This window comes from Narcine bancroftii, chromosome 8, assembly GCF_036971445.1.
Source record: "Narcine bancroftii isolate sNarBan1 chromosome 8, sNarBan1.hap1, whole genome shotgun sequence".
Classification (NCBI taxonomy): Eukaryota; Metazoa; Chordata; class Chondrichthyes; order Torpediniformes; family Narcinidae; genus Narcine; species Narcine bancroftii.
Genome location: NC_091476.1, coordinates 19,071,025 through 19,096,048, shown reverse-complemented (window position 1 = coordinate 19,096,048; position 25,024 = coordinate 19,071,025). Strand labels below are relative to the sequence as shown.

The window sequence follows — 25,024 nt, the reverse complement described above, 5'->3', positions numbered from 1 at the left end:
GCAACTCATCAATGCACTGGAAACCACCTTCCAAACACATAAAGCCTGGACCTCTACTGACCTGAAAGAAATGGACAGCATATGCATGGAAACAAAATCACAGAGAAGATGCCTTTCAAGCTGTGAAATACAATGTCATTCCTTCAGCACCACTGGGTCAAAATATTTGAACTCCCTCCCTAATAGCATTGTGGGTACATCCATAGCTGAAAATCTGCAGCAATTCAAGAAGGCAGCTCAGGGACGTCATGTGATGTAGAAGAGGAAGGAGGGAGCCGCCTGAAACTCCCGGGTAATTATAAAATAAAGGAAAAATAAAATAATTTACAACAACTTAAACAGGCAGAAAAGGAAGAATTTAACCTTTATGGTAAAGATGCTGAAGAAGAATCAGCAATTGGCGACCTTGAGCTCCCAGCAAGAAGTGGAGATTTTTTAAAACGGAAAAAAGGCTATCTACAGGAAGAAGTTAGGGGTTGTGGCTCATCCTGCTCCTCCCCCCCCCACCCCCCATGCAGACAGCCCGACGTCTGGGAGGAAAGGTGGAGCGTCCTTGGCGTTGAAGCCAAAAGACAGTCTAGAAGAGGAGAATGAGCTTGCACAGTGTTGTGTGCATAAACAATGCAAAGGAGCACCGGCAGAAACAAGAAGAATCAACAGCTCTCTCCCAAAATGGTGACTCCAAGATTGACCAAAGTACAGAGGAAGAGGATGAACTGGTAAATGTTAAACCAATGAGTGAAGTTAAGAACGTTATAGTACAAGCTAAACCATAAAAAAAGAAGATATAATGAAAGTACTCCTATTAAAAGCTAAGAATACAAATAAAAAAATGGAATCATATTTTAAAAGTTGTGACCAGGTTAGAAGCAGAAATTGGAACTTTAAATGAAAGAGAGATGGAAGTGGAAGAAAATTTGGATGAAACTACAGAAAGAATGGTTAATGTGGAAAAAGGATTAAATGGATGGGCTACAGAAAAATCAAAAATATGGGTAAAGATAGATCCTTTAGAAAATTTTAGCAGATGTAATAATGTTAAAATAGTGGGACTCAAAGAGGGAGAGGAGGGGGCAAATCCCATCCACTTCTTTCAAGAATGGCTACCAAAAATCCTGGAAATACAAAATGTTGGAGCAAATATATAAATTGAGATGGCATATAAATCCCCTTTTCACATTCGGGAATGGATCAAAAACCACACTCTATATTAACTAGATGTATGAAATTTAAGGAACATGAAAAAATATTAAGATCTGCACCGAAAAGGTCAAGGAGAGAGAGTCTGGCCATGAAAGCTGCTTTAAGGTGTTGTTGGAATCGCTCCACTAAACCATTGGCCTGAGGGTGGTAAGCTGTGGTATGGTGGAGCTGAGTACCCAGGGCATTAGCAAGATTAGACTAGAGGCTGGAGGTAAATTGGGAGCCCCTGACCGAACCTAGCAATCTAGTTGTTCAGGAGAGCACTGACGCACGTTTCTGTAGAGGTATTTGGCAAAGGGATAGCTTCCGGTCTTCTGACCAACCTGTCTACTAGGGCCTGTATGTAGCGTGTGCCTCTGGACATCAGTAGGGAGCTCATCAGATCCACGTGGTCATAGCTGAAATGGCGTCATGGCACTTGAAATGACTGTGGGGGGGTGGGGGGGGCTTTAATGTGGATATAGATTTTCAAGGTCTGGCACCACGTACAATTCCAGGCCCACTAGCTGACCTCTTTGCGGAGGCTGTGCCAGACAAATTGACTAGCTACCATTTTGATGATCATTTTGATGGTGGGGTGTGCCAGGTTGTGTATGGCCTCAAAAATGCTCCTCCTCCAGGTAGTGGGAATGATGGAACGAGGCTTACCCATAGTCAGGTTGCACAGGATGGTCTGCTCCCCAGGGCCAAGCTGTACATCCTCCAACTGGAGGCCAGTAATTTGTGTCGATGTCCTTGTCTGCTGCCTGTGCTTCAGCCAGAGCCTTATAGTCAATGCAAGATATTGAGGTGTGTACCACCTGTAATGAGGGATGCGACAAGGCATTGGCCACCACATTGGATTTTCCCGCAATATGCTGAATGCCAGTAGAAAATTCTGAAATGTATGAAATGTGCCTCTGTTGACTAGCTGACCACGAGTCGGAAGCCTTAGTGAAGGCAGAGGTGAGAGGCTTATGGTCTGTATTAAAAAAAATTGAAACTTCCTGTCCTCAGGGAAGTATCTAAAATGTCTGATTGCCAGGTGCAATGCCAGTGGTTCTCTATCAAAAGCATTATATTTCAGTTCAGGTGTCTGCAAATGTCTACTGAAAAATGCAAAGGGTTGCCAGTGTCCGCCCACCCATTGTTCCAAGACTCCCCTTCCTGTTGTGTCAGAAATGTCCACTGTGAGAGCAGTGGGGGCATCAGCTTTAGGGTGTATCAGGAGGGCAGCATTAGCTAAGGCATCTTTTGTTGCCTGGAATGCATCGGATGCCTCTTGTTTCCATGAATTGTCTTCTTCATACCAGAATAAAGGTTTCATGGTATGAGCCGCCCCTGGCAGGAATCTGTGGTAAAAATTCCCCATGCCACCAAACTCTTGTAGTCCCCTTACTGTTGTAAGCTTGGGGAATGTCCGAATGGTCTCTACCTTGTCAGGTAGTGGTTTAGCTCCGTGGCAGTTGATCCTGTGACCTAAAAAGTCAATTGAGTCTTTGCCAAACTTTGGCATTTTGCTGGATTAATTTTCAGGTCAAATTCACTCAACCTGTGGCACAACTGTCTGATGTGAGTGGCATGTTTGGCAGGGTCACAGCTTGCAATCAGAATCTCATCGATGTAGATGAACACAAACTTCAAATCCTTGCCCACAGCATCCATAAGCCTTTGAAAGGTCTATGGGACGCTTTTTAGGCCGAAATGCATTCTGAGGAATTCAAACAGCCCAAATGATGTAAAAATGCAGACTTTGTGATATCCTCTGGATGGACGGGGATCTGATGATAGCCATGGATTGTCGATTTTGGAAGATATCCGTGCCCTCTGCAGGTTTGCGGAAAAGTCCTGAATATGGGGTATCTATCCAGCATGCTGGCTTAATTCAGCCAGCAGAATTCCCCGCATGGTCTCCAACCCTCTGATGCCTTAGGGACCATGTGGAGGGGGGAGGCCCAGGGACTTTTGGAGCGGCGGACAATGCTGAGTCCCTCCATTTAAAAAAAAACTCCTTGGCAAGGTTGAGTTTATCTGGCAGGAGGTGGCATGCTCTGGCGTGAAGTGGGGGGCCTTTAGTGAGGATGTGATGCCTTACCCCGTGTTCAGGCTCAGGGGAGTTAAAGTGCAACATCACGATGGAGGGAAACTCAGCTAGAATCTTGACGAACTCATTGCTTTGAATTGCTACCAAGTGGAGGTGGGGAGTGGTCAGTTTGGTGTCTTCCAGTGCAAGGGTCTGAAAGGTCTTTGTGTGTACTAGCCGACGGCCCTTGATGTTGACTAGGAGGGAGTTGGCCCTCAGGAGAGGCTGGTGGACGTCTGCTAAGACAAATCGCCAAGTGAAGCGGTTATTGCCGAAATAGAGGGGGATAGTATGGGTGCCATAAGTCCATATTGAAGGGTTATTGGCAGTCCGTAACCGGTGCCCTGCCTTCTAATGGCATGACCTCGGCCCCGGTGTCGACCAGGAAGCGTCAGCCTGACACTGTATCCCAGACATGGAGAAGGCTTTTGTGTAGGCCAGCCACCACAGCCTCTAACAACGGCTGGCATTGGCGTTTCCCGAGAATCCACAGGGTGATTGGCATTAATGGGCCTCAGCACCCCATTGCTGATGGTGGAAATAACTCGGCTCATCAGGGTTTGCAGGCTTGGAAGAAGACTTGCTGTGCAGTCTGTCGAACGGCCTCCTGGTAGGCCAGTGTTGACGATAAGAGGCCACGTGGTCTAACAAAACACAGGAATCCCTTTTTTCCACCAGAGCAGGTCGGCTCTGGTGGCTGCTTTTCTGGGGTCTGTGAAGTTCTCTTCAGCTATGAGTAGCCTGATGTCCTTGGGTAACCCCTTCAGGAAAATTTGCTCAAATAGAGCACAAGGCCAGCATTCAAGACGAGCATGTCGTTCATGAGGACGGATGGGGCCCTGTCCCCCAAACCGTCCATGTGTAGCAGACGGGTAGTGCAACGCCATGAAAGCCCAAAAGCTTGGGTTAGTAGCTCCTTGATGCCCTGATACTTCCCTTGGTCTGGAGGTTTCTGGAGAAAGTCAGTAATGTGAGCCACCGTGTCCTGCTCGAGGGCACCGACCACATAGTAGAAGCGGGTGTTGTCAGCTGTGATGTTCCGTACGGCGAACTGCGCCTCAGCTTTCTGGATCCACACCTGTGGCTGTGATGTCCAGAAGCTGGGCAGCTTCAACAAGACTGCATTGATTCCAGCTGGTCACTCATTTTTCAGGTCCACGATGCCAGTTGGATCAGTCGGGTCACCACTGTAGCAGCTGCTACTGCTGGAGAGGTTACGCTCAAAGGAAAGACACGCACTATGGGAGCGAATTCAACACTGATTTATCGTGCTGGCTGCTCTGCTTATAAAGGGATCTAAAGCCCATCTCTGACATCATCATGCCACCCGACTGGTGGCATTATGATCTGTTCCCTGGGATTGGTCGTTTAGTGCTACCCGGGGAGCGGCCAATCAGTGAGCCCCTCTCATCCCCAGGTGTGGCTGTCTCCCTAGTTCTACTTGATTGGCTGCCGCTGGCCAGCCCATTGGAGTGGGGAGCTGCAGCCGCGTCCTGACGAGTCGAGCGCCGATTTTGAAGTATATGGCCGGCTATGTAGGCTGCGGGCTCCAGGTGTCGGGTTGCCATTTCAGGCGTGGCACATTGGCGGCCTGCTACAAGAGTAAAATTGTCTAAAATTGTTTTCCCTGGGAGTTTGGGAGGTTAACCTCCAAAATCTATACATGTGTGTTAGTGGGTTTTTTCACAACCCTTAAAATAGAGGGGGGTGGTGTTTTGTGTATTTTACACTAAAGGGAGGGTTCTTACTATTTAGTAATGGTACTTTTTTTCTTTTTTCATACCTTTATTTGGGAAGTGTTGTTGGTACTGGGTCCTATCTTTGAGGGAAGGGAAAGTGGTCTTTGAAGGGAGTGTGGTGTGGGGGGACAGAAGGAGAGATATGGAACAAGTTTAACAATAATAAGATAATACTTTTTTCTTTGGAATGTGATAATTAAAGATTTTAAGTAAGGTGTAAACTTTAGGTTACCTTCCTATATTTTTGAAACCTGCACTGGTAAAGTCAGGAAAATTAGATCCCTCTTGTTTGGATGGTAGTCCTAAGACACTTTCTATTTTGCTTTATTCTTTTTTTTAGGGATTTTTTTATTTTATTTCTTTCTTTTTCTTTGGGGGAGGTGGGTGGGGTAGATTAGATTTGAGTTTTAAAGTCAACATGTAACATGTTTTCTATATAATGACACTGTACAATGAATTTTGAATATGAATGCATGTATGACTGAAAAATTCAAAATAAAATATTCAAAAAAAGGCAGCTCATCACCAACCTCTCAAGGGCAATTAGCAACGGGCAATTAAATTTTGTCTCAATTTGTGACCCCCACATCCCCTGAATGAATTTTAAAAAATCTACTTTATTGCTGAAACAATGTACTATATTTCCACCTCCATAACAATGGCAGACTCTACCCTGCTTCTGACAAGGACAGAAGTAACGTTTTCAGTCAAATGTACTTTGTTCTGAATATTCTTTATGTACTTGCTTCCTTGTAGATCCTTTGGCTGCCCAACCATAAGAATAGCACTCCATCTGGTTTCCAGCAAGTTCTGGGAGAAAAATTTGATCCAGAAATACTGCAGAAGAGAAAAATTCACATGATCAATGTTCGTTATAGCAACATCAGTGAAGCAGAGATCAGGCGAGTCTCTTCTAAAATACAATACATACATGAATTTGAACCAATCTGGCACTTGTGTACAGGTAGATTAAAGAAGAACTTGGCTAATATTACCTAGGTTGTTTATGCTTCAAGAGAACTTCAGCTTCCACGTGCATATTTTAGGAATAATACTCTACTCTGAACAGATTTTCATGAATAAATCCTCTCTAAGTTTCAGACATAGGTGTACACAATAGAATGTTTTAAAAGTTAATTCTCTGCAAAAGAACAATTTTGTACCATTCTTTCTGAATACTGGTGGTATGGTGATGTTTAGGCTCTCAAAGCAATGCTCACATCAATTACACCTCAGCATCTGGCATTTTACAGGGGTAGATTGGAGCTGCTATAATGCAGCGCTGCCAGTGGTGTAGACCCAAGAGAGAGGAAAATGGAGACAGATTGCTGCTCTAAAGAGTTCAACTGTCCAGTCTTTGAGCGCTGCTGTTGCGAATAATTCTGATGCAAAGTCTGCAGACAATACAACAGGCTTTAATTAGTTTAAACTTGTACACACAAGACTTAGTATTTTTGCTGGATCCACATGTCTGACTGTCCCCGAAGGGGCCAGCTTGAGTCTTTATACAGGCCGGTGATTGACAGCTGGCAGGTGGACCCAGCCTGCCAAGTTGCCTACCTGCAGGTACAGAGGTTGCCCCCTGCAGTAGGCTGGTAGGAATGCGGCTAGTGTAGTGGTTGTATCACTACATTTACCCCCTTCATAAAATGAGACCTTGGTTGGGGGTGGAGTGGTGGTGCCCTCGGTACCGGGTAGCACCTACAAGTTCAGGCAGTCTGGTGGTTGTCTGTGCCTTTGGGACTGTTGCAGGACAGGCTCCTTGTCAATGGTTGATAGGGGCAGGGCTGCCTGAGGGTCAGCTGAGTCTGGGGAGGCCGGGGCAGCAGGTGATGTGGGTGGGATGGTGTCTGGAAGAGGTGGTGAGAGGGCCCTCTGAAGAGGTGGAGAGAGGGTGTCGGCTCTCAGGGGATCCTGGATGGACCAGGGTGAGAGGGCTGGGCCCCTGCTGGTGCTAGGTCCCTGGTCGAGACGGTGTCCTCACGGCCATTGAGGTACCTGATGTAGGCGTAATTTGGATTTGAATGGAGGAGGGGCACCTGCTCGACCAGGGGGTCACATTTGTGGGTCCTCATGTGTTTGTGGAGGAGAACTGGTGCCAGAGATATCAGCCACACTGGCAAGGAGACGCCAGTCACTGATTTCCTAGGAAAGGAGAAAAGGTGTTTTTGAGGGGTCTGATTGGAGCTGTGCACAAGAGTGATCGTATGGCATATAGTGCCTTGGGGAGGGCCTCTTGCTAATAGTTGATGGACCAGCCTTTTGACCTTAGAGTAAGGAGGACTGCCTTGCAGATTAACATGTTTTCATGCTCCACTTGCCCATTGCCCCTGGAGTTGTAGCTAGTCGAGTGACTAGCCACGATGCTTTGCACCATCACGTACTGGTGCAGCTCCTCACTCATGAAGCTGGACTCCCGGTCGCTGTGAATAAATGCCGGGTATCTGAACATGGTGAAAATCTGCACCAGTGCTTTGATAACAGAGGTGGTAGAGGTGTCAGGGCAAGGGATGGTTAAGGGAAAATGGGAGTATTCATCTATGACTGAAAGGAAATGGAGGTTCTTATTCGTGGAAGGCAGTGGTCCCTTAAAGTTGACAATAAGTCGCTCGAAGAGCCAAGTGGCCTTCGCTACATGGGCCTGTGGCGGGCAGAAGAAGCACAGTTTGCACTTTGCACAGACCCTACAGGACTCAGTCATGGTCTGGACTTCTTGGACTTTCCGATGTTAGAGTGACTGAGCTCTGAACCGTGGAGTGTCCCAGAGAAAAAGGCCACAGGTTTGCCCCCTTGACTGAGGGTGGCAACGAGGGCAATATCAGAGGCATCGCCCTCCACCTGGAATGGGGTGGTCGAGGATGAGTTGCTCTACCTTCCCAGCAATCACCCCAGCTTCAATCATGCATGGGCGTGCCAGTTCTTGCAGTGCCCCCAGGTGAGCATCTGCTTTCTCACCTGGCTGCTGTACACTGATGCTGAGCAGGTATCGGGTGTAGAGTATGTTCATCGGGGGCTGGTACATGGCTTCCAGGATGACCATTGCTGGTTCGAAATCCATGTAGTCTTGGATAGCCTGGAAAATATGCGGTCCCAGCTTGGTGCAAAGTACCATGAGTCTCTTCTGGTTAGTGTTGATGACCTCAGCCTGTGTGTAGATGATCGCCTCAATCACCTGCTTCCAGATCGCGAAGTACACTGGAGCGCCTGGATGTTGACGGTCATTATCCAGCCTCTTGATGGTGAGGAACTTCTCCATGGTCCTTTTTAATTTTAAGCTAATTAACTTCTGAGCGCTGCTGTGTGAATAATTTTGATGCGAAGTCCACAGACTATGCAACAAGCTCTAATTAGCTTAAACTTGTACGCACCAGTCTTAGTATCTTTGCTGGATCCACGAGTTAGACTGTCCCCGAAGGGGCCAGCTCGAGTCTTTATACGGGCTGGTGATTGACAGCCAGCCTCTCAAGTTGCCTACTTGACGGTAGAGTGGTTTCCCCCTGCAGTAGGTTGGTAGGAGTGCAGCCAATGTAGTGGTTGTATCACCACACAGTCATAATGCTGGCCACTCTGTTCAGGCTGTAACTGGCCTGTTAAAGGGGCCAACAGCATTTGTAAATAAAATCCTGCAACTGTGGAGGTCTGCATTCAAGATAGCTGCGCCTGTGCTCAGCAGCAGCCACGAGGGGTTGCAAACTCCGAGGAGAAGCGGATTGGGGCAGGGCATCAGTAACGGAGAACAGAAGGAGAAACAGAGGAGACAACACTACAGGACAGTAACTCTGGCAGCAAGGGGTTCAGCAGCTCAGGGACCACACAGGCTGTGGGCAACTGGCGGTCAAGGGACCTGCACAGGCTACCGGCTGCTGGAGACAGGCTGATGGGAACCATGTGTCAGAGCCAAGATTCAAGAGGGTGCTGAGGGCAAGAAGCCCCTTCATGATCATGTTGGAGGGTCTGGGTGCTGATGGAATCGAATGAGAGTCTCTGTGCCCCCCTTCAGAGGTGGCAGGACCCACCGGAGCTGAATCTAAGGACATTCAGTGACCCTTCTCTTTCTCTCTTATTGTGAGTGGCATTGGGCCACACTAATGGCAACACTTTGTCTGCCTTGCAGCAGGTGATAACCAATTTCATGTAAATCTACATGCTCCATTCTATTATATGACAATAAAACAATCTTGAATAGTATGGATTTATAGTTTGGTCAGCGTAAGCAAACTTGAGTCACCAGGTTAACTTAGTGCTTCAGTATTCAACCACAAGATCCAGATATTGACACTGTCTTGAGGAAAGTTGCCAGTTAAAAGTTTGAGGTTTGTTATCAGTATTTGTTAATAATTAGATCATGAGTCAATCACAGCAGATTTTACATTCCTAAATCGGGATAAATAAGCTTTAGGGCTATCAATTTTTGTCCCTCCAAACTAGTACACAAAACAAAATATATATTTTTCTCATTAAAGGTTGAAGTGAACATCTTGATTAAGATAGTTTGATGTCCTATTGAAAGTATTTGCCCAATTGTAGCGATATGTATATACTGCTCCTGCTCTGTACACAAGTGGCTGGCCGCTCACTGATGACTCGACCACATGTAACCCGTCCCTCTGTGACTTGGCCATAAAGGTTGACCCCTTCCATTCATTTTAGCACATGGAGTTGGGCCAACTGAAATCTAATGTGTTTTAAAGCCTATCGTTCCTCACTCAGTATTTAAAGTCATCGATAGTGCATATCAATTTAATACACATTAATTTTCCACACGGGATGGACAAGCTGCTGAGACCCGACTGCCTCAAAATCGATCTATAGATGCCCGGAGCTGCCGAACGGTACAAGCAGTGGATCGCCTGCTTCACAAATTTCCTTGAAGTTGCAGCGGGCCTGGTGGACTCGGATGAAAAGAAACTCATGGTCCTGCAAGATAGAGTTGGCCACTGAGTATACCTGGTGATCTGAAGCTGCACGACCTACCGTGAGGCCATGGCTGAGCTCCAGAACTTCTACCGATCCCAGGTGAACAAAGTGTACTTATGTTATCGACTGGCCTTGAGGAGAAAGCAACTCAAGCACTGTATGACCTGGGGAGAGACTGCTGGCCCACTGCTACAGCCCATGCCCATAGCCCAGTGTGTGGAGGAGCTGGTCCGAGTTTCCTGCGTAGCTGGAGTGAGGTTTGACTACATTCATAAGTGACTGCTTAAGGAGGACAAGCTGCCCCTGAAGAGAGCCTTCCAGCTTGCCAGGACATTTGGCTCGGCCCAACGTAAAGCCGACGAGATCGCCAGACCCACCACTGCCGCCACCGTGATCGGACACCCGAGGTGCCACTACTGCGGCCAGCTGAAACACCCCAGATGACTCTGTCCGGCTAAGGAGGCAACCTACTTAGAGTGCGGAAAGAAAGGGCATTACCAGGGTGTCTGTAAGTAGTCCAAACCCTCCCGAGCGTGCAGCATGTGGTTGACATCACATCCGGCCCTGAACAGCTCAACTGCGTGCGTGACCCAGGAGTCGCCATCTTACCCAGCATCTCCTCCGCCTTCCTAGGTGAAGTCATCTCTGCCTTCCACTGCACAGTCCACGTCACTTCCTCCTTCTTTCTCCGATGCAACAACGTAGTCAACATGGAGGCCACCATCTTACAAGTTAGGCCTCCCCTCCGACAGCAATGACAGTAATCCGATCCTGGCTTCCATGACCCTGAACCAATGTAGACCTCATCCAATTGCCCATTCGATGATGGAGATCAAGGTAAATGGAAAAAGGATGAGCTGCTTGTTCGACAGTGGGAGCACAGACAGCTTTATCCACCTGAACACTGCCGAGAAACTAACTCTCTCTCTCTCTCTCTCTCTCTCTCTCTCTCTCTCTCTCTCTCTCTCTCTCTCTCTCTCTCTCTCTCTCTCTCACTCTCTCTCTCTCTCTCTCTCTCAGTCCCACTAGTGGGACCATCTCTATGGCTGCAAAGGACCAATCCGCGGAGATCTGGGGGTACTGTGTAGTGTCGTTAATGCGATGTGTTTAGAGGACCTCAATGACCCATAACAGTACACAACCCCCAACAGCCGGCCCCTACCTGCAGCCTCTCCACCCTCGGCATATCCCCTCCTTCACCATTCGAGAACCTGATCCCAGACTGCTGGCCCATTGCGATAAAAAGCAGGCACTATAGCGCCGAGGATCAAGCATTTATAAAGTCCAAAGTCCTGGCAGAGGGAATCATAACTCCCAGTTCAAGCCCCTGGCGGGCCCAGATTATGGTGGTCAGGGGTGGAAGCAAACCCTGCATGGTGATGGATTACAGCCAGACAATCAACTGCTTCACCCAGTTAGATGCTTACCCCCTACCCCGGATAGCCGATATGGTCAATAAAATAGCCCAATACAAAGTGTACTCCACAATTGACCTGAAATCAGAATACCACCAACTCCCCCTTCACCCGGGGGAATGCAAATACACTGCCTTTGAAGTGGATGGCAGGTTTTATCACTTTCTCAGGGTCCCCTCTGGAGTCACCAACAGAGTCTCAGTGTTCCAAAGGTAGATGGATTGGATGGTAGACAAACATAAACTGACATTGACGTTCTCCTACCTTGACAATGTCACCATCTGCGACCATGACCAGCAGGACCACGACGCAAACCTGGCGAAATTTCTCAGCACAGCCAAGTCCCTGAATCTGACTTATAACAAGAAGTGTAGGTTTACTACCAGTCACCTGGCCCTCCTTGGATGCATCATTCCATCATTTCCCCCGTCCCCGACCACAGGCATCCCCTTATGGAGCTCCTAATTTCACACAACCTCAAGACACTGAAACGGTGTCTGGGGTTCTTTTCTTACTATGCCCAGTGGGTGCCCAATTAAACCAATAAAGCCTATCCCTTAGTAAGGTCCACAAACTTCCCCTTATCGGCAGAATCCCAGGCGGTATTCAACCAAATCAAAGGAGACATCGCTAAAGCCACGATGCATGCTATGGATGAGTCCATCCCATTCCAGGTGGAGAGCGATGCCTCTGACTTCACACTGGCTGCCACTCTCAACCAGGTGGGTAGGCTAGTAGCATATTTTTCCCGCACCCTCTACATCCCAAAACACGGCACTCCTCAGTCGAGAAGGAGGGACAGGCAATCATTGACGTCTTGTGCCACTAGTGTCACTACCTGGCCAGCACTACCTGCTCACAGACCAACGGGCTGTCGCTTTCATGTTTAATACAAAACTGCGGAGTAAAAATCAAAAATGATAAAATCCTGAGCTGGAGAATTGAACTCTCCATTATAACTATGATATCCTGTACTGGCCAGGCAAACTCAACGATCGCCCAGATGCCCTATCCCAGGGGACATGCGCCAGCACGCATCTCGACCTCATCCAGTCCCTCCACGATGACCTCTACCACCCCGGAATCCCGAGGTTGTTCTACTTCATAAAAGCACGGAATCTCCTGTATTCCATTGAGGATGTCGGGTCCCTGACTAGACACTGTACCGCAGTTCTTCAGGCCCAACAAGGCACACCTCATCAAGCCACACATCCTTTTTAATGGCTGTGTCGATTTCAAGGAACCCCCTGCCCTCGACCAATAGGAATGTCTATTTCTTCAACGTCATAGACGAGTTCTCCAGATTCCCCTTTGCCATCCCCTGTCCTGACATGACCTCTGCCACAGTTATCAAGGCACTCCGCAGCATATTCACCCTCTTCGGGTACACGGACTATATTCATAGTGATCGGGGGTTCTCATTCATGAGCAATGAGCTGCAGTTGGCTAGAGGCATAGCCACTAGTAGGACTACGAGCTATAACCCCCAGGGAAAACAGCCAGGTGGAGCGAGAAAACACCACCTTTTAGAAGTGATCCTCCTGACCCTTAAGTCAAAAGGCCTGGCAGTGTCTCACTGGCAAGAAGTCCTGCCAGAGGCAAACCATCGCATCTAATCCCTCCTATGCACGGCTACAAATATCACCCCTCAGGAATGCATGTTTTCCTTCCCCAGGAGGGTGGTGACCGGAACCATTCTGCCACCCTGGCTCTCATCTCCGGGACCCGTCCTGCTGAGGAAGCACACAAAGGGCCATAGGACTGATCCATTGGTGAAAGAGGTGCAGCTCCTGCACGCAAATCCATAATACGCATACGTCCAGTACCCTGACAGCCTTGAGGACACAGTCCCTGTCCAGGGCCTGGCACGTGCAAGAGACACCCACCTACCCCCAGCCCCAACCACCACATAAACACACTCACATCATCCCCTAGAGTACACATATCAAACTCAGACCTGGGGGCCAAATTTGGCCCGTGATATAATTATTTTTGGCCCGCAAGATCATATCAAATATGTATTAGAGCTGGCCTGCTGGCCACCCCGCTAGTAGAGCGCATGCACAGCTAATACTACAAATCCCAGAATGCTTTGCAAATGCGTTGGCGCCGGCCCGTCAGCCCGCTAATCGCCCCCACCTCCTCTCTTTACTTTCATTAGCATCTGCGACCTGTCACCCAACTCACGTGTAATAAACCCCTTACGAAAAATGGCCAAACGAAAGACAGAAAACAGGACCTTTCAAGACAGGTGGGAGGCAAACTCTGACCCCAGACTTTGATGAACTTCCATCTAAGAAGAGATGCCAAGTATCTGGTTTAGACCCAGGTGCATCAGAGTAAATCACAGTGAAGCAAGCTCAGCTTTGATTAATATTTTCTTTGGTTAACTTTGGACTGTTCGTCGTTGAAAGATTGGATTTTCATTGAAGCAAGTTGTTATTTTTTTGACTTGTTGGCTTGTGAAAAAAAATACATTTAAAAGGAGCTTAAAGGCTATAGAGAAATATTATTTATTGAATATTTTATTTCTCATTTGTTAATGCTTCTTCTGGAAAGAATTTAACCAAAACTATTATTATACATTTATTTTAATAAGAAAAAGTTTAACATTACATATGTTGAAAGAAGAGAAAACATGCAGATGTTGTTGAAAATTTTCAATGAATATTTCGTTTTGTCCCATGACTTAGTCCAAGTTTTTAATTTTGGCCCTCTGTGAATTTGAGTTTGATACCCCTGCCCTAGAGGGTCTTGGTACACCCCTCAGGCACCCATGCCACATTCCTGGGACCCTCGCCTTGCCAAGCAAATTGCCACGGTTGTCTCCACTGACAACCAGACTCCACCTCCTACGGCAACAGCCTTGCCCCCTCCCCACCTCAAGACACCTGATCAGCAATCCCCGGCTGAGCTGCGCAGGTCATAGAGGCAGAGGAAGCCATCTGACTGGCTGAACCTTAGGACTGGGTCTTATTTTTTTTAGAAGAGGGTGATGAACGTAGTGACATATATATACATGTATATGCTGCTGCTGCTCTGTACATAAGTGGCTGGCCCGCCTACTGATGACTCAACCTCATGTAACCCCTCCCTCTGTGACTTGGATAGAAAGGTTGACCTCCCTACCCCCTTCCCTTCATTCGTGCACATGGAGTTGGGCCAGCCGAAATCTAATGCGTATTAAAGCCCTATCATTCCTCACTCAGTCTTTAGAGTCATCAATAGTGCGTATCAATAATGCCTTTTGTCACACTAATATGTAATTTCAGGAACTATGCCACAGAAAATATCAGCACAAATGTTTATGTGGTCAATGAACGTTGGGTGTTTTCCACACTGTGGTGTGCCAAAGTAAACTCTGTAACAACTAATGCATGTCATATCTTCCAGAAGATGGAAGTACCTATTTGGCATGTGGTAAGTGAAATCTTTAAACTAACCAAAGTGATTAAGGATGGGAGGTGCTTAATGAAGTAAGGATGGATCTGACACAAATTGTACATTTTTTCATTTGTTCCTGAACCAAGAGACAAACACTGGTGATACAGTCATCGTGTCTTACAGCACGGAAATAGACCCATAGGCTCAGCTTATCCATTCTGAACAAAGTGTCCTCCTTCTTTAGTCTCAAGCCTCTCCTATCCATGTAATTATCCAAATGCTTCTTAAATGAAAATAACGTACCTGCCTCTACCATATTATCTGATAACTTATTCCATGTGCATACCACCCTCTGAATGCCTCTCCTATCCATGTAATTATCCAAATGCTTCTTAAATGAAAATAACGTACCTGCCTCTACCATATTATCTGATAACTTATTCCATGTGCATACCACCCTCTGAATGAACAATTTCCCCTTTACATTCTTTCTAAACATCTTCCCCCTTCCTTTATACCAGTGATTCTTAACCTTTTTCTTTCCTCTCACATACCACTTTAAATTTTCCCTATGTCTTACGTGCTCTGTGATGGGTAAGGGATTCCTTAAGATGGTATGTGGGTGGAAAGAAAAAGTTTGAAAACCACTATTTAATCACACCTAATTAAGTGCAGGCTTTCATAACTCCAAAGGAAATGGGCCAATTACAATTTTTTTTCAAGCAAAATATTTCAGCAACAATTGGGTTTAGAGCAGTGATTCTCAACCTTCCCTTCCCAATCACATACCACCTTAGGCAATCCCTTACTCATCACAGAGCACCGATGGCATAGGGATTACTTAAAGTTGTATGTGAGTGGAAAGAAAAAAGTTGAGAACCACTGCTTTATAGTTGTGTTCTCTGCCTAACCTATTTGTATCATTTGAATCTATTTAATTAATTTTTTTAACTAGCAAAAGCACATACCTAAACCCAATGGGGAAAAAAATATTGAAGTGCAGGCAGCAATATGCAAGTATGGCCAAGTTATAGAATGTATGAGTCATTAAACTCATTTTTGAAGGCTGGGAAAGTAGAGATAATAGCAAGAATAATTGAGCCAGAAAATATTGAAAGCACTTAGCATGTTGAGGTGCATTTCTGAACAATTAATGAAAACTCTGGCTAATGTTTCAAGTCAGTGGCTTATTGTATAACTTATTAGTTCCCATTTGCACCAATACTTATAAATGTGTTGCCCTTAAATGGTCATTAATTTATAATCTTAATGAATGTACTAAAAATTTGATGCACAGTTTTACAATGTTTGCCAGCTCCCAACAACACAGAATTATGTAAAATTCAAACTTGTGTGTTTGAAATCAAAATAAGAGATAGATTTTAACTTGCTAACCAAGTTAATAAATGCTAGCATTTTCACTTTGTACCTCTAGCGAAAATCACCACCATTTGTTCATGTTTACCAAGAGTCCATTTGATAATTCCTGTAACTCTGGAGTTTGGAAACCAGACTTGTGAAGCTTTGCTCTGCTGTTCAGTATTGGTATTAGTAATTTTCTGTAATCTTGTTTATAGTAATTATATTTCATTAGTTTTTGTTTAATATTTTTTCCTATTTTTGTTTCAGTCTCCTGGACTCTATTTAATAATATGGATCATTGTTGATCTTGTGTCTTTCCTGACGATTCTCCTAATATGCTTCACTCAATGGTAAGATAAACTACTTAGCCTGCAGACAAAATAGAAATTTTAATTGCGTATAATTTTTTTTAAAAATGAGTGTTTCCTGAAGCAGCAATACCAAGGTATTGCAGTACTCAAGCATGCAGTCCCAAAAATTTAGATTCAAGGCCAAGAAGTGAGACTTTCCAGTGGTGTATTCTGTTTTTACTTGTGAAGAACACATATCTTTGTCTATTTTGACATGAAATAATCCAGAATTTTAATACAATGAAAATGTAACAATTTGTACTACAAAAAGAACATTGCAAAATAGTACCTGTACCAGTAAATATTGTAATTCATGCCACGAAGCTTCAAATTCATCTCTCGGTGCATATTCTGCTATTGGGGAGGACAGGTGGCAAGGCTGTTCCATCTCATCTACTTTCAAGATCCATTAAATAAGCAAGAATTACTGGCAGGGATCAAAAGAAAGAATTGTCATTTTTCCTTTTAGATTCTACAGATACTGATGAAAGCACACAAGGTGCACAGCATGCAGTTTTTGGTGTCCAATTTAGGAGAGATGTACATGTATTGTAGAATAAGAAATAGAAACAGAAGTAAATAATTCTGAACCTAGGATCTGCTCTGCCATTTGATAAGATTATGGCTGATCATTTACCTTGACACTGCTTTCCTAAAATACTCCATATTCCCAGATTTTTCTTAATATCCAGAAATGTATAATTTTGACCATTGCAGTCACTCTGTGACTGACCCTCCCCAACCTTTATGGTTTGATAATTCCAAAGAATCTTTTCTCAGGTCACTACTGAATGGATAATACCACATTGTGAGACACTGACTCTTGGTTCCAAGCAGTTCAAACAGTTATTTTTTGGAGCACAAAATAACTATAGATACGAGAAATCTAAAACAAAAATAGAACGCTGAAAGTGCTCAGCAGGATAAGAAAGATCACAGGAACAGAAAGCAGTGGTGTCACCCAGTGCTGTAACTCATGGTATTACTCACCCCTCCCCCAAGGACCTTCTCCCGTAGCAGCCCGTACCAGACCATACAGAATCCTTAGTAATGTTTTTTGTACGAATGTTACTCGTTAATCGTAATTCCCGTACATCACTGAATGTAATGGCAATAGTAGTGAGATAAACAAGGAACAAAATTAAAATTCCACCTTTAAATTACAATATCAAACGCACAGCCTAAATGTGTTTACATTTACATAGTTTCTTTTAATTACTACTTTATTCTTTAAAAAAGTTACTGATATCAGTTCACAAATACTAATTACCACAATATTGTAGCTAAAACACCAGAAAATTTGACAAAAGCAGCGACTATAAAAACACCAGCAGTAATAGAACCCACAGCGCGAGAGGTTGTAGCGCGTGCAGACAAAACCATGTGATTCCAAGCATCATTGTAATTGGGTAATAATGACAGCTCTGACCGGAGCGCATTAGAAGGTTCAAAAAGTAAATTAGCAAAGAATTTTAGCCTTATAGGTGTATTGATACATGTATGCTGGGCTTACGAAAAATGTTTTTGCTGTTGTAACTACAAGGGTATTTTTATTCTTTTTTTTATTTCTGCTGAAACACTGCAACAAAATGTTATAGACAGTCATTTGGTGTCACCCCCTTTGATGATGTCACCCGGTGCGGTCTGGACCCCCTGCAAACCCCCCCTCCCCAACAGTGACACCAATGACAGAAAAGTAATGGACCCTTAATCAGAATTGGAAATGTGAGAAGGCAAGTTTCAGAAAGGTGGAGGTGAAGGGAATGGAGGGAATATGTATGATGTGATGCAATTCAAATGATAAAAGTAACAATGACTTTAAAACAGGAAACAAAATGGTACAAAAACAAATTGAAACAGAGATGCAGATACATCTTTGGAGGATAAAAGGTGAAATATCATCCCTGCATCTGATCTGTGAAAGTTTTGTATGCTTTAATAAGGTTATCTCTCGTTTCTCTAAATTGTACAGAATGTAGTCCCAGCCTGCTTAACTCCTTCTTGTAGAAGAATCCTTTACCCATGGAATCAATTTGATGAACCTTTGTTGCATACCTTCTGTCACAGATATATACAATTTTATATTGATCAGATACATTCACAATACTCCAGCTTGTAGTTAGGTATTATTGAAAGTAGTCAAATTTATTATCTTGTAACAAAGGTAAAAAGTAAATTAATTCAACTTGCACATTAACTCTCAGTAATTCAGAAATAAGGACATTCATGTGCCCTGAACACAACTCTCACTACTCAAAAAATACTTTTCTCATATCCTACCCTGCTACCCAGCTTTCTTTCAATTCCAAACTTGGCATTCAATTAGTCCCCTTATGCAGTAAGAACCTTCCTGAGAGGTAACCATTTACCTTTCAAGCACCAAAGCCTGGTGAACTTTATACATGTTAAATTCTGTGCACAGTCTAAGAATTGCCTGCAACCAGCGAACTTGGAGGAATGAGAAGTGAGATTGGACTGTGAAACAAAGAACTTTTCTGAACTAACACACACATTTCATACATGTGCACTTAGAATTAGAAGGTGGGGTTGTTAGGTTAGTTAAGCCAATAGTGATAAGTTAAAATGTGATCCTATTTTCATGTTTAAAGATAATTAAAAACAACTTTTGTTTAAGTAACCATTTGTCTGGGTGAATATCTACAACTGGTGGGTTTTGGGGTCCTCTGTGCTTCCGAGATAATGACTTCCAGGAAGGTAAATTTGCTCACACTCTCCATCTCTGATGTCCCAATGATTACTGGATTGTACTCCTTTGGTTTTCCTTTACTAAAATCTACAAACAGCTCCTTGGCTTTGGTAACATTAAGTAAGAGATTGTTGTCAGTACACCATTCAGTTAGGTTTTGTACCCCTCACTGGCAAACTTATTGCCCACTACCATGGTATTGTCAGTGAACTTGTACATGGTATTTTTGTTGTACTGACCCACACAGTCATTGATGTAAATGAGTAGAGGAGGGGGTTAAGTATGTAGCCCTGTGGTGCTCTGGTGTTGAATGAGATTGTGGAGATGTTCTTGCCAATCTACACTTATTGGGGTCTGGATGTGAGGAAATCCAGGATCCAATTTCACAATGGGGTATTGAGGTCCAAGTCTTGGAGTTTGCTGATCAGTTTTGAAGGGATAATGGTGTTGAATGCTGAGCTGTAGTCGATAAAGAGCATCCTGACGTATGCAACTTTGCTGAGCAGGACTTCCAGGGTTTTGTGTAGAGCCAGTGAGATGGCATCTGCTGTAGATCTGTTGCTACAGTCGGCAAATTGGAACAGATCCTATTTATTTAAGTTCCAGACAATCAACTGTGATTAATAACTTCACTGCCTTCTGTGTACCAGAATCGGCAGTTGTAACATCCAATCTCTCTTCGCCATTCCCTTTCCATCGCAATTTTACACTGTTCATTTTCTAAGCTTTTCTGGTTTTGATAAAAGATCATTGACCTGAAATACTATCTTTGCCTTTCCAGAGATGCTTCTGAGTATTTTCAGAATCATCTTCTATTAAGATTGTGAGTAAGTCTGTAGATAGCTGATGGGAGGATATTTCCCTTCATGTGGGATTTAGAATTAGAAGGCAGAGTTTCATTATCATAAAAGACAGAATGATGGGGAATTTCTTCTCTAAAAGGATCATATATCTTTAGAATTCTCTACCAAGAGAGCAATGAAAAATGGATCTGTGAATGTATATTCAAGGTTACAATTGACAAATTTATGTCCTTTTGGGAAGCCTGGAGAGCTGGGGTCGTGATTAGATCAAACATCTTTTTAATGAATGATAGAGTAAGCTCAAGTTGCAATGCAAACTCATTTATTCAACTGTATATTGTTTTATGCTCTGGACATTTCTGATTTATGTTGTAAATTTGCACATTGATCCATAAATAGATTCATTGACATTTTAATTGACAAATATGAGATTGTGGGAGGTATTAATGAGAGAAGTTCAACTGATATTATTCAATTGATGAAGTTTTTTTTTGCAGGTCAAGACACAGAAATATCAGAGGTAAAAAAAATAGTTATGGTGAGTTAGCAAAGAATATCTAGAGGCTCTGAGGCTGAATGATGTTGCCACTTTTCATATATTATTTTCCAAACTGAAATCTTCCCAGTTAAACTCAAAATATTATTATTGCACTTAGTTTTTACAACCTTGTAACCTGACTTCAGCGAGTTGCTTAAATCTTTGTGTCGATTAACCCGCAGGTTAAATTCTGTATGCCTACACTCTTACCAATTAACCTAGCTCAGAAGGAACAGAGGCCCAAAAATGAACCTAATGTTGCAGCCTTATATTTTAAATTTATGCTTCATTCAAACATGGTCCTTTCTGGGACGTCAGTCATAGAATTTAATGCATTTCTAAGTGCTTGGTGAGAACTTAGTTTGCAGGTTTTACCCTAGTATTCATTATCTCGATATTGACTATACTATTCAATTATATTCCTTCCTTATATAGTATTATCCAAGTACAGGTATATTCCATAGTATTCATGATTATCTTATTTTACATGGAACTTATCCAAATTATTCAATTAAATTCCTGTCTATTTAAGGAATCCTTTCCATGTACCCAGTACCTCAACCCTTTAATTACATTTAAACTTGTAAGCCTCATGAATAATTCCATGGAACTCTGTATTTCAAAAAGTCAATCAGTCCTAATGTTATTACATGCAATTTTGTCCAAATTATGTTTTTAGTTACAGTGCCCTCCACAATGTTTGGGACAAAGACAATGTTTTTCTTTATTTGCCCCTAAGCTCCGCAGTTTTAAATTTGAAATCAAACAATTCACATGTGATTAAAGTGCACATTCCAGATTTTATTCTAGTTTATTTGTATACATTTTGGTTTGACCATGTAGAAATCACAGCACTTTTTATACAGTCCCCTCATTTCCAGGCACCATATTTGGGCCATAGCAATGGTATGCATATTAAAGTAGTCATGTTTAGTACTTTGTTGCATATCCCTTGCAGGCAATAACTGCTTGAATTCTATGATTCATAGACATCACCAGGTACTGAGTATCTTCTCTGGTGATGCTCTGCCAGGTCTCAACTGCAGCTCCTGCTCATTTTGGAGGTTTGTCCTTTGAGTTTTCTCTTCAGCAGATGGAAGGCGTGCTCAATTGGATTTAGGTTGGGTGACTGACTTGGTCATTCAAGAATTTTTTTAGCTTTGAAAAACATCTTTATTGCTTTAGCAGTAAGTTTGGGATCCTTTTTGGGGGGCAATTGGTGTGGAGGGAGTTTTGAATGAGGGAGACATGGAGGGAGTGGTCCCTTTTCCCTGTCTCCTATCACAGCACCAAAAACAACCCCCTTCTGTAATCAATTCTCAACATTCCTCTCTCCTGTCCTCTTATCATAGCCAATTAACACCTTTTGTCTGTTGGTCTGTACTCCTCCCCTCCCATTCTTACCTTTTCCCCAGCCTTTTAATACAGACATCTGTCTTATTTACACATAACTTGAGGAAGGGCTCACGTCTGAAACATTGGTAATATACAGTGCTCTCCATAATTTTGGGACAATTATACTTTTTTCCTTTATTTGCCCCTGTGTTCCACAGTTTTAAGTGTGTAATGAAACAATTCGCATGAATTTAAGTGCACATTCCAGATTTTATTCAAGGTTATTTGTAAACATTTTGGTTTGACATAGAAATTACAGAACATTTTATACATAGTACGCTCTTTTCAGGGTACCATAATGTTTGGGACATTTAGCTTCAGAGGTGTTTGTGAATACTCAGGTATGTGTACTGATAAGAGTGATCCTCCTGACCTCTAGAGGGAGTCAGAGACTGGTTTATTGCAGCTTCAATTGTTTTAAATGAACCCAAGATTCTTTATCACAATAAAAGAAACATCACATGGTACCAGGAGAGGAAGAAACACCAGGAGAGTGCAGAATATGAATCAGTCGAAAGCAGGAAAGAAATGGAAAGTATGAAACTCCTGGTACTGGAAATTGGACTGGAAATTTTGACCATGAGTGGAGGCTGTTCAAACTAAGATTCATGCTGTACCTGCAAACCATTGGACGATAGGAACCCTGATCCACAGAAGGTTGGACTGCTACTTACTGTGGTGGAACCTCAAGTACTAGAGGTTTTCAATACATTTTTTGCTGAGACAGAAGATCAGGGAAAATTTGACAAGATTATCGAGATATTTGATGAACACTGTTCACTGAAGAAAAATTAAATGTTCGAGAGGTAAGTGTTTCACTCATGCACACAGCTGCAGGGAGAGAGCTTTGATAATTTTTAATGGACTTGAAATTAAAAGCAAGAACATGCAATTTTGGATCGCTGCAAGATTCAATGATACACACCTACTTTTAAAGAAAGTTTCTGATTTGTCGGAGAAGCATTTGGAGATTGTTCTTCATTATGATGAGAATTCTTCTGTGATCAACTTTGTAGGTCTTCCTTGACCCACCATTCTCTTTGTGATTCCTGAGCTTTCCAGTATGGTATTTCTCCTTTAATGATGTTCCAAACGGTTGATTTTGGTAATCCTTAGGTTTGAGTGATGTCTCTTACTGTTTTATTCTTGTTTTTCAGCCATATAATGGATTATTTCACTTTCATTGGCACAACTTTGGTCTTCATGATCACCTCTGGCTCCAAAGGTGATGAAAAGCTTAGAAGCAAACCTAGCTCTCTTATACCTTCACCAATGAAGCAAATAAACATACCCGAGTATTCACAAACACCAAACTTAAATGTCCCAAACATTATGGTGCTCTGAAATGAGGGGACTATGTATTAAATGTTCTGTGATTTCTACATGGTCAAACCAAAATGTATACAAATAACTGAATAAAATTTGGAATGTGCACTTTAATTACATGTAAATTGTTTGATTATAAATTTAAAACTGTGGAGTACAGGGGCAAACAAAGGAAAACAAGGTGTCTTTGTCCCAAACATTATGGAAGGCACCGCATTTTTATCTCTTATGGATGTTGAGAGACCATCTGAGTTCCTCCAGCTTTTCTGTTTTTATTCTGAAAAGAGAAACCTGTGGGAATAATGTGCCATTATGCTAAATACCAATTTTTTTCACATGTGAATTTGGAATTTTTGTTGCATGTTGGATTCATATTTTCTAATAGCTTTTCCTGTGAAAACTGAAACAAAATGCACCTGTACACGCAAAAAACTTCATTACAACACATGCCATGTGATACATGATTGTTTATTACAATGGACATCCCAGGGTATACAAATGTACTGAGTTCCAGAAAAGACAGTCACCCAATAAGACCAGGCCAGAGTTTATGTTCCACAGGAAATTCTTCCCAACCCCTCCCTCCTCTTCTACCATGTCATATTATTTTTGCCTCACATGAACACCATGCAACATCAAAAAAATTTCACTGAAAATAATTTATAAGGATACAGCTACAGATAACATGAATGCTGCAAGTATGGTCCATTATGGAAAATGGTTTAAGAACCAAAGATTTAATTATGTCTACATGTTTTTACATTACATAGTCATCAGGTATGCAGTGATTGTATATGTAAAGTCACCTTCTTTGTTACAACAGCCAGACTATTTATACCTATCACTCATTAATCCTTAGTCAAAAATATACTGTCAGATTGCTTAACCATTATCAAATTATGATTAAGTCAGGACAACTGTCAACGTTTTCCATTGTAATTATTAAGCCATTGTATTTGGTTGTTCCCAAATAACTATTCACCTTTTAACAACTTGTTTATTGTTTTTCTATTCCAGAAGTTAATATTCAAGGAGATGTTGAAGATACTTTCCTCTGATTAAGTTTTGAGAGCACGGTTGGTGTAGCGGTTAGCGCAACGCCTTTACAGCACCAGCAATCAGGACTGGACCAGGGTTTGAATCCCGTGCTCTGTAAGGAGTTTATATGTTCTCCCCATGTGTGTGTGTGAGTTTTCTCTGGGGAATCCGGTTTCCTCACACTGTTCAAAATGTACCGGGGGTGTAGGTTATTGGGGTGCAAATTGTGGGCCAAATTGGCCTGTTACTGTGCTGTATGTCTAAATTTAAAAATGATTACTATTAATTAAGTTACACAATCAGTAACTGCTTGATGACACAGGAATTGCATTGTGGCCTGAGTGTGCAGGACAAAGGTCAAAGTTCAAGTTTATTTATCATCCAATTGTACAAGTACAAACTGACGAAACAGCATTCTTGATCATTAGTGCAACGCCCTGTAAACACACATACAGGCAAATTATACATATGCACATACTTACACACAAATATTAAAATAAATAATATTATTGTTAAATTCAAAGTTGATTCATTGAGGGATTGTATGACCAGTTCATCAGTTATTCAGTAGTCTCAATGCTCTTGGGAAGAAGCTGTTTCTCAGCCTTGTGCCTCTGCCTCTAATCCTCCTGGATCCAGCGGTGCAGTGCTAATATTTTAGGTACCGGAGCTCACCAAAAATGATCAAATATTAGTGGTATTTTTCCCCCACCACCTCCTCTCCTCATTCCCCACCCCAACACCCACTTCCATATAATTCCCTGTATTATTAGGGTAACCATGGT

The 25,024-nt window shown here is 43.0% G+C and overlaps 1 protein-coding gene across 4 annotated transcripts in view; it reads left to right on the top strand.

The window, feature by feature from the left end:
• The window catches only part of gdpd2 (glycerophosphodiester phosphodiesterase domain containing 2), a 69,852-nt gene extending 45,096 nt beyond the window's left edge, over positions 1–24,756 (top strand). For 2 of the 4 annotated variants that reach the window (XM_069893048.1, XM_069893047.1), the window contains exons 12-16: positions 5,761–5,906; positions 14,609–14,756; positions 16,350–16,432; positions 20,440–20,480; positions 24,219–24,756. In XM_069893048.1, coding sequence (XP_069749149.1) covers positions 5,761–5,906; positions 14,609–14,756; positions 16,350–16,432; positions 20,440–20,480; positions 24,219–24,259 — 459 coding nt within the window. In that variant the 3' untranslated portion in view covers positions 24,260–24,756. Of the gene's footprint in view, positions 1–5,760; positions 5,907–14,608; positions 14,757–16,349; positions 16,433–18,030; positions 18,104–20,439; positions 20,481–24,218 lie in introns of those variants that run through there. The other 2 variants (XM_069893049.1, XM_069893050.1) reach the window with 2 other exon arrangements.
• Positions 24,757–25,024: the final 268 nt, after the last annotated feature.